The 9,844-nt window shown below is 42.5% G+C and overlaps 1 protein-coding gene across 3 annotated transcripts in view; it reads right to left on the bottom strand.

Annotated features, from left to right (window-relative positions):
* Positions 1 to 342: 342 nt before the first annotated feature.
* Positions 343 to 9,844, bottom strand: part of NSD1 (nuclear receptor binding SET domain protein 1) — a 133,961-nt gene continuing 124,459 nt past the window's right edge. For all 3 annotated transcript variants that reach the window (XM_068536432.1, XM_068536431.1, XM_068536433.1), the window contains exons 21-23: positions 5,427 to 5,533; positions 3,389 to 3,593; positions 343 to 2,260 (exon numbers count right to left, since the gene is read on the bottom strand). In XM_068536432.1, coding sequence (XP_068392533.1) covers positions 630 to 2,260; positions 3,389 to 3,593; positions 5,427 to 5,533 — 1,943 coding nt within the window. In that variant the 3' untranslated portion in view covers positions 343 to 629. The remainder of the gene's footprint in view (positions 2,261 to 3,388; positions 3,594 to 5,426; positions 5,534 to 9,844) is intronic.

Genomic DNA, 9,844 nt, shown 5'->3' with positions numbered 1-9,844 from the left:
CGGGGCCACAAAGGACATGACAAAATGAGCCCGGAGTCCCAGGGCCCCTCAAACATCCTGCTATTTCCTGGTCAAAGGTTCTTTAAAAATAACCTGGGAACCCAGGCAAGCATGTTAGGCTCACAGGGATCAGGTCTTACTTATCTCTGTATCTCCTGCCAGTGACTAGCACCAGGCCTAGCACACATGAATGTTTAAGAAATCACCACCGATTTGAATGGGTATCAGTTCCTCCCAAGGGTTCATCAGGTACCCTCAGTGGGGCTTGGTAGGGCTAGAGAAATAGCTTTGAGAGCCCCTCTGCCTTCAACCTGACCAGCGGAATTGAATCCCATGCTTGACTCCAGAGTGGACTTTTTATTTCAAGTTCACCATGAGTAAAGGTTGGGGGAAAGAGACCCGAGTCTGTCTGTCTCCTTGGCTGGGGCCCACTTGGATTTCCATACTTGGTTCACACAACCACAAGCCCCCACTGGCTAACGTCGCAAGAGTTCTGAATGTTGGGATATAAGGAGAGAATAACAGTGGCAAAGTGTTGGGGGTCTGTTTTTTAAGAGGGAAAAAGAAGATTTTTCCCTTCCCCAAGAACCCTGGGGGCAGCTGGTCTGGTCATGTGGCATTTACCGGTATTATTTCTGTTCTGACTCTGCACACTTGTGACTGGAAGGAGCCTGGTTAAGAGCTGGAAGGGTATTTTGCTCTGATTTAGGGTCTTGCCCTCTTCCAAGAGACCAGCAAGTCTGTGCCAATGTCTGTGTGCTCCCAGAGGACCAGCAAGACTGTGCCAGTGTCTGTCCAGCCACCATGGGCCAAAGCCCTGGCCCTGGTGAGGCCTTGCCCAAGGCCCAGGGACTCTGCTCTGTGGTTGCCAACTTCTTCTCTTCAGTGGAGAGGGAGGATGGGGCCTTCCCAAGAGGCCTGAAGGACTGCCCACTCTTGGCAGCAAGTCCAGGTAGTTGCTGGCCTCCGGCCATCTGCTTCACCTGCTTCACCAGGCCTGGTGCTTGGCTGGGCGGCCCTGGGGTCTGCTCAGCCCCTGCAGGTGCTCTTCCTGAGGCCTGAGTTGCTGGCTCATACAAAAAAGCCTTGGCAGGGGGCTGAGAAAGAAGTCTGGCCTGGGTGAGTGATTTAACAGCTTGCCAGGAGTGCTCTGAAGGGGCCGCTGCTTTGCCCGGTGGCTGAAGGACAGGATCTGACACAATGCCTCTCTCAATGGCTCGTGACATCTGTCCCAGACCTTTGCTGGCAGGCCACGAGCTCGACTCCAACACTGGCATCTTCTCATCAACCTGTGGTGTGATCTCATGGGGAGAAGCTGCCCGTTCCTTCTGGCGAGGAGTTAGGTCTATGAGATCCATCACCAAAGCAGCTCTGTTTTTTGACTGAGTATTCTGGTCCACAGGCCTCAGTGCTTTTTCTTTAGCTACCAGGGTCTGGACCACAGCTGACAGTACTTTGTCAGGAGGTGGGAGTCTCTGGGACAAAGAGGCATGGGATTTGTCGGGGGGCCTGTCTGCAGTCTGGGGTTTGGGACCGCTGGTGACTAGCAGTTTGTCTGGCTGTGGAAGTCTCAGGCCAGTAGGGACAGGGGTTTTCTCCAGTGACTGGGGCCTTGGGCTGGCAGCACCTATGGATTTATCCAGCCTTGGGTCAGCTGTCCCCAGAGGTCTTTCCAGTGGTTGTGACCTGACTGAGGGTGAGGAGCTTGGGCCGGTCACTGGAGAGGGTCTGTCAGATAGTTGGGGTCTTGGTCCTGCCATTGCAGGTGGCCTGTCCAATGGCTTCTGGCTGGATACCAAGGATTGGGATTTGGTCCCTGACCCAGCAAGGTCCCTGACCCTATCTACAGGCTGGGGCCTGGAGTCAGTTCTATCAGGAGGCCTTTCAGGCAGCGGTGGCCTCTGACAAGTCCCTGCCAGAGCTTTTTTGGACAGCGACAGCGTCTGGTTGGTGTCAGCAGATGGCTTGTCCGACATCTTGGGCCCCTGAGCAGCTACTCCTGATGATTGCTCTGCCAGGTGAGTGCTTGGGCCTGGAGGCAGCGGTACTGTAGGAGGTACATACTCACGGATCTCCCCAGGTTCCAGAGGGTTGGGCCCACAGGGGTCATGCTCAGTACAAGACAGACGCCCATCCAGTTTGGAGATAAAGAGCATCCCTTCCCGATGCTGCTTACAAAAGGAGCTGGGACACATCTCACAGAAGGAGGCTGCTTCCTTTCCGCAGATGTCACACTGATGCCAAGGACACTCCCACTTCCCTGAAAACACAGATGTGAAACAAAGGCTTAGGAAAACAAGACATGCATATGAGATGGGTCATGGCTCTGGAACTAAGTCAAAGGAGTGATTTCAAACTGCTGCCTTCTGCAGAGAGCTCATGCCACTTGCCCACCTCCCCTCCCCCGGGATCTCAGCTTTACTTTCTGCAAAATGCGTAAAAATAACAGCCAAGTATCAAGTAGTAACTGAATATCAATTAAAACCCAAGCAGGAGTAAAAAACAACAACAAAAAAAACCCAAGCAGGAGTAAACCCTGACTTCTACAACTATTTCCAACAAGGAGAAAAGCAACAACAACAATAAAACAAAACCCAAAGCTCCCCTTAGATGGAATGTGAAGATATTACTTTCATATTTTTACAAACTCCATTTGTGCTGTACAGCCTTTAAATATTCAACTCTATGGGGAAAATCTCAGCCAATTAAACTGCTTATTTGGTTATTACTAGGAACAGGGAGCAGATACACAAAGGTGAAAAATGGAAGCAGATTTACCTTTGCTCAATGTTAAGTCTGGAAACTAGCACAAACTTTACCTGTGTTGTCCACACAGTATCAGCAGGAAAGACCCAAAGCCAACCCAAGCTGCTCTCTTTTCCCCTCATTTCATGATACCCGAATCTCTGCCATGGACAGTGTTCCGTCCCAGCTCTTTCCAAGTAAACTATGCTAGAGCTCACTCCTGGCTCATAGGCAAGATCAGTTCTATCACAACCTGTGCCAGCTACGGCCCTGAGTAATTGCTTCTGAAACAATTCCCCATTTCCATCCATTTCCTGGCACTGAGGTCAGTGTTATGGCCTTGCCCCTACACTACCTTAGTTTCTATTATTTCATTACCCTGGCAACCACATATTGAAGGAAAGCTAATTTGGGGACAAACTCCTCTCACTCCCACCCTTCTTTATGGGTTGCTGGGAGGATAAAATAACATAAAATGCTTGACAGAGCGAGTGAGTTTCTGTTCCCTTCTCTATAACCTAGGATTCTAAGCCTTTGTTGTCATTTATTTTGACACCTCTCAACACTATGCATGGGAAGACCAAAGGGCTCTGAGAATTCTGGCAGAGAACAAGGAGAACTCTAAATGGATTTTGGCACCAACCTGCTGGTCGCTTGGTTAGATTGAGACAGTCTGCATGGTAAACTTTGGGGCAGCCTGGCTTCTTACAGGAGACGAGCTGGCCAGCATCCCCACAGCTGAAACACTCATCCTCTCGCTCCTTTGTGATTTCACCCTGGGTCCTGCGCTTCCCCTGTTGCTTCTTCTTGAATTTCTTTGACTTTTCCTCTGTGGCAATGGGTTGATTCTAGAGGTCAAATATTGTCGACACATTAGTTGTATGATCTTGACCAGGTTAACTATCCTCTCTGAGCTTCAGACTCTCCTCTGGAAAGACACAGTCCTCATAGACTATTGTGAAGTTAAGAGAAAATACAGGAGAAGCACTGGGCATATCATAGGTACCCAATAAATGGTAGCACGAATTTTATCTGGTATCAACTATTCCTACCACTTGAGCGAAGTAAGAGAGAAATGTGCTGCTTTTTGTTGACACACAAGACTGGTATTAAAGGTCATCCTTTAACAATAAGTTTTATTTTTATTCTTATATTTGTCTAATTTCAAAACTAAGGAAGAATTCTCTGGGTGTGTGTGTCAACACACATTTCTTAACTTATTGAACAAACCTTCACTGAGCACTTAGTATCTTAGTATGAGCCATGTGTTAGGAAGACACAGAAAACTAATTTGTGGCCCTTGCCCTTGACAAGCTATGCATCTTTACCTAAGTCAGTTTAGGTTCATGTCCACCACTCCCCAAGACAGACCCTGGTGCAGCCCGCAGGTCTACTCTGTGCTCCCTGCAGACCACACTTGGTCACCAAAATGCATGGTTTTCATCGCATTATTTATCTCGGCCTAGGAACATCCAGGACCAATCCAATTTATTGCCAGCCCACAGTGATCTCCTCCCATTTCTAAACTTCTGCTCCTGAATTTCCCTTTCACTGATTCATGTGTGAAATGCTACAAAGACCCTAAAGATACAGAAACTGACATCCCTAGTGCACCTAACACCATTAAACTCTGTTACTGTTTTAATTTATAGGGACTAAGTCAACTGCACATCTTAAGGAACAAGACTATTTAACCAACTAACTAAACAAAATACAAAATCCAATATAAATTTTCTTATTTAATAGATAAAAGAATAATCACTGGGTGTTCTTCGTTTATTATAGCTCAAAATGATTACCCTCTTTAGCTAGTGGTTTCCATGCTAATTTGCATTTTTCAGTTCTTAATGTTGACTTCACAATCAAACAAGCATAATGGGAAATACCCAATTGGAGTCACTGTGTAGTCTACTTTGCATCAAAATTAAACTTCAATTTTCAGCATGCTGTTACTTACAATAGAGAAATCTGGAAGCATCCAGATGTTCATCTATTATGGTTCATCCATTATATAAAAATTTAAACAGTCACTAAAAATGATGGTTGTGAAAATTATGTAACAGCAAGGAAAAAATGTTGTATAATATTTAAGAATTATAAACAATTCTTAACAGTTATAGAACTGTAATTCAGTTAAAGTACACATAAAAAAACCAGGAAGTAAGATAAAACAAAGTTTATACTGTTACATGGTACATGGTTAAGATTAAGGGTCCTTAAAAAAAAAAAAAAAAAGTCCTATGTTTATCTACAGTCTTATACTACATTTAGAATCTTAAATTCAATATCAGATTCTTTGATATCTTTAAAAAGGCAAAAAGAGACACAGAGACAGAGACTGAGACTCTTTCTTAGGAAATGTAAGTAAGATCAACTAAGACCAATAAAGGACATGGGAAGTAACCTACTTTACAGATTCCTATTTTACAGCTTTTTTAGCTAGAAAGGTATCACTAATTAGAAGTCAGATTGTTCAAAACACTTCAACAATATCCAAAGACCCTCTCTAGTGTACCAAACTGATCAGCAGAATGCTTAGTTAAATTGCCAGCGTCCCTACTGACAACTATTCAATGTCATTATTTCAAAAAGACATCTTCTTAAAATGAAGACTCAGTCCTGCCACAGGTTAGGGAGGGAGGACCACACCACTATCCCTGATGCAAACGTTTAAAAGGTACCTTTGGCCTTACACCCAAAAAGCCACTGCAGTTCGGAGCTCCACATTTGCAAACAGTCTTTCCATTCCCAAGACATTCTAGGTTGTAGTTGAAGGTAAGTTCAGTGCCTGAATAAAAGACCATGAAAATATTAATATCTATGGCTTTAATTACATTATTTCTGTATTAATGACAAAAGGCAGACTTCCAAGAGAACAGATTAATTTTTAAAAGAGGATTAAAAGGATTTAACTCTAATCGCACTATATTATTAACATACTAATAAATCCTAATCCTATAACATTATTAATGAGCTAATATAACTTAGTAACAGAAAAACTTATATGACTTCACAAGTAATTTTTTTAAAGATTTTTTTTGATGTGGACCATTTTTAAAGTCTTTATTGAATTTGTTACAATATTGCTTCTGTTTTACTTTTTGGTTTCCTGGCTGCGAGGCATGTGGGATCTTAGCTCCCTGACCAGGGATCGAACCTGCACCCCCTGCACTGGAAGGCGAAGTCTTAACCACTGGACCGCCAGGGAAGTCCCAACAAGTAATATTTAAAGTAACTTTTACTATAGATGTGTTAATCCCAAATTGTTTTTTATTTTTTTCTAACCATTCAGATTCAAAATATATTAATTCATTACCAAAAACAGACAAACAGCAACTTATTGTGCACTGATGTGCCAGGCACTGGGAAAGCAAGTATGAAGGAAACCTGTCATCTGTGCCAAGGTGAGTACATCTTACCAGGCAGCACTCAAGGGAGACAGACATGTCAATACAGAATAATACCAGAGAACTCTAGACCACAAGACCTAAGCCCTGGCTATACATCCCAAGTTACACCACAATCTAGCTGGCTGATTTGAGCCCAAGAGTCCATTTGTTAAATGCAGATAACAATCTCACGAACTTACTGAGAATGACATAATGTACATAGCAGAAATTTGTAAACTTTAATAGGAGATGTACAAATTTAAGGTATAAAAAGTCCCCTTTCTGTCACAAGTGCATTTCATCAAAACTGAGAGCAAATAAATCACACATTCAAACTCAAAGCGTGTTAGGGAAAGCCTAACAAATAGAAGAATTTTATACAGACATACAAAGAGGTTATCTCTGGGTGGGGGTAATGGCTTACCGTTAATGTACAAAGTGATAATTGTTCAGTCAAAACTGTCAAAACTTAGGAAGATTTCCCTTTGCAGAATGACAAATCTTCTATCAGTGAGACTAATTAATATATACAGTTTTTCATCTAATATTGGAAACATAATTATTTTTTAATTTGGTTGAGCAAATTATAAAGCAGCTGGCTTATATTTAGGAGTCCATATGGTACAAATGCTAGAATCACTTGTGGCCTGGTAAGAAGCTCACATTGTGAGGAGCCTGTAGGAACCAAGACTGACCAAGGTAACAGCAGGGTCACATCTCCCCTCCCCACTGTGAACTTACTGGACTGAATGATGGGTAATTCTATTCACACTAATCTTATTTAAAAATTTATGAGCATATAGCTGAATTTTCATATATTTAATGTGCTTACAATGCAACTCAACCACAAGATAGCAAGACACTTGGCATAACTTGCTGAACCACACAAGGGGATAATCAGAAAGGTATCAGTATGCATACAGGAAAGCCGTTCCAGAACACAGTCTAAAATACAATAATCTGCAATCTGGGGGGATGGCAAATGGCACTGGAGAAGAGATAAACAAGGAGTGAGTATGACACATTGAAGACAGAAAGTAACAGGTATGTGAAGAGCCCATGAGGTTGGATGTGCGAGGAGGAGAGCAAGCTGAAAGTTCTGATTCCATTCGCAAGGCTAAAGCTCCTATGGGCACTCTGCATGGCAATGAGCACATTCTGTCTCAATTCCCCCATCCCACCCTTGCAGACTGGGAGGACAGGAATAAGGTCTGTCAATTCCCACACCATTCTACCTGAGCTGAATGAATATGGGAGAAGAGAAATTTGTGGCTAGACATGGTAGAAGAGGCCATCCCCACGGACACAGACTAAACTTCAAAGTAGAAGTGTGGTACTAAAAGCAGTCAGGACAGAGATAAGAACTGAAGTCACATGGCTAACATTTGAGTAATTAATACAGAGGAACACTGCCCCTCCCTCCCCCAGTGTGGTTAGAGAGAAAAATGGAGAAAAGAATGAGAGATATATCAGATCCAAGAATCCAAGTAACATAGATATGCTACCAAATACTTTACAGTACTTTTGTAAGGATTAAATGAGACAATATGCTTGGAACAGTGTCTGGCATTGGATAAATGGTAGCTCTTACAGCACTCACTTGATAATTCCTGTTACAAAGCAGAAATCTACCCGATTTACTCTGAAGCCATCCATTCCAAAAACTTGATACAAGTTACTGATTTTAAAAATCACTATCATTTAGTCCAACAGAGTACAGTGCACAGTGATGCTCAAGCATTGTTACTTTCATCATTAAACACTTTATGTGAAGCAATGCAAAACAGGAAAAAGGAACCAGTGGCTCAATTTTTAAAATATGAAAACTGTCAGAGCCTTTAAAATTCTAAAGAGCCTAAAAGACTCCTGGGCAGCAGTATATTTAAATTATAGAGAAATAGATATATTGGGGGGGGGGGGTGTTGGGTGTTATCCACAGATTGAAAAAAGAAAAGGCAACAGACAAAAAGCTGACAAAATTGCTCTTTAATTACTTTATCTTGATTAGTGTTTCCTGAGGTAAATGACACTGACTGGGCAAAGCAAAATGCTCATATGGGATTTCTGCTTTGAAAGTCATTGGACTACGCTACTGTCAATTACAAACTACCCAGGCCAGTCTGATCTCATTTTGAGTTAGGAGAGTGATATGAAAATGCTTTCCTAGTATTCCTGCAAAACTTATTTTGAAAAATTATATTATACGTCCTTATACATTCAAACTTATACAAGTCTAAATATTTTTAAAAATCATGCAATTTAGAGGGTGTCATATGTATATACGATATGCTTACAATTTTTTCATCAAAACCTTGACACTAAATTTTAAGCTCCTTTAATTGATGGAAAATATCCATCATATAACTTTACTTTCAAACCTCTTAGCCCTATCAGGTTTACTTTCAATTCAAATAAACATCTTAATATCGTGCTGATTACAACTACCTCACTTCTACACTCTGAATTCTCAGAGACATAATAGGCATCCAGGCATGCCACAACATAGCTGTGCATTCTCCAAATGTCCAGTTCTTTGAGACCCAAGAGGTGAGGGTTTTTGTTTTTCTTAGCCTTGGGCTCATAAACCATAAAATTCAGATGGGTAAGAGGTGGATATTTGGTTTATAAAGTGGATGAAGGGCAACTGTAAAAGGAGACCTGGACTGTTGACACTTTCTAAGGCAGACCAGTTTTTTTAAAAAATAAATTTATTTATTTTATCTATTTATTTCTGGCTGCGTTGGGTCTTCATTGCTGCGCACAGGCTTCCTCTAGTTGCGGCGAGCGGGGGCTACTCTTCGTTGTGGTGCACGGGCTTCTCATTGCGGTGGCTTCTCTTGTGGCGGAGCACAGGCTCTAGGCATGCAGGCTTCAGTAGTTGTGGCACGCGGGTTCAGTAGTTGTGACACATGGGCTTAGTTGCTCCGCGGCATGTGGGATCTTCCCGGACCAGGGATCGAACCCGTGTTCCCTGCATTGGCAGGCGGATTCTTAACCACTGTGCCACCAGGGAAGTCCTAAGGCAGACCAATTTTTAAGGAGTTCATATAAAAGCTATGGAAAAGGTCTGGAAATTTATTCCTTTAAAACGATCCAGGGAATTCCCTGGTGGTCCAGTGGTTAGGACTCGGTGCTTTCACTGTGGTGGCCCCTGGTTCAATCCCTGGTCGGGGAACTAAGATTCCACAAGCCGTGTGGCACGGCCAGAAAAAAACAAACAAACAAAAAAAACACCAAACATCCATGCCCAAACCTTGAAGACATCATGCTAAGTAAAAATGAGCTAGCCACAACAAAACAAATATTGTATGACTGCACTTCCATGAGATTCCTAGAGTAGCTAAAAAAAATCACAGAGACAGAAGATAAAATGGTGGTTGCCCGGGGCTCGGGGAGGGGGGAAATTAGGGAGTTATTGGTTAATGGGTATCTTCAGTTGGAGAAGATAAAAAAGTTCTGGAGATAGATGGTGGTGATCGTTGCAAAACAATGCGAATGGACTTAATGCCACTGAACCGTACACTTAAAAATGGCTAAAATGGTAAATTTTATGTAACGTGTATTTTACCATACCACCACCAACAAAAAAAATACCTGGTACATGCCAAGTACCACCTGGAAAGTCTTTTATGTATCCGTGGGAGTTTGCAACCTCATTTTGGATTATAGAACATATGGGATTTTTAGATAATAAAAACTGAAATCCCATT

Source organism: Eschrichtius robustus, chromosome 2 (assembly GCF_028021215.1).
Source record: "Eschrichtius robustus isolate mEscRob2 chromosome 2, mEscRob2.pri, whole genome shotgun sequence".
Taxonomy (NCBI): domain Eukaryota; kingdom Metazoa; phylum Chordata; class Mammalia; order Artiodactyla; family Eschrichtiidae; genus Eschrichtius; species Eschrichtius robustus.
The sequence above is the reverse complement of the archived record's forward strand: the minus strand, read 5'-3'. Positions and strand labels throughout refer to the sequence as shown.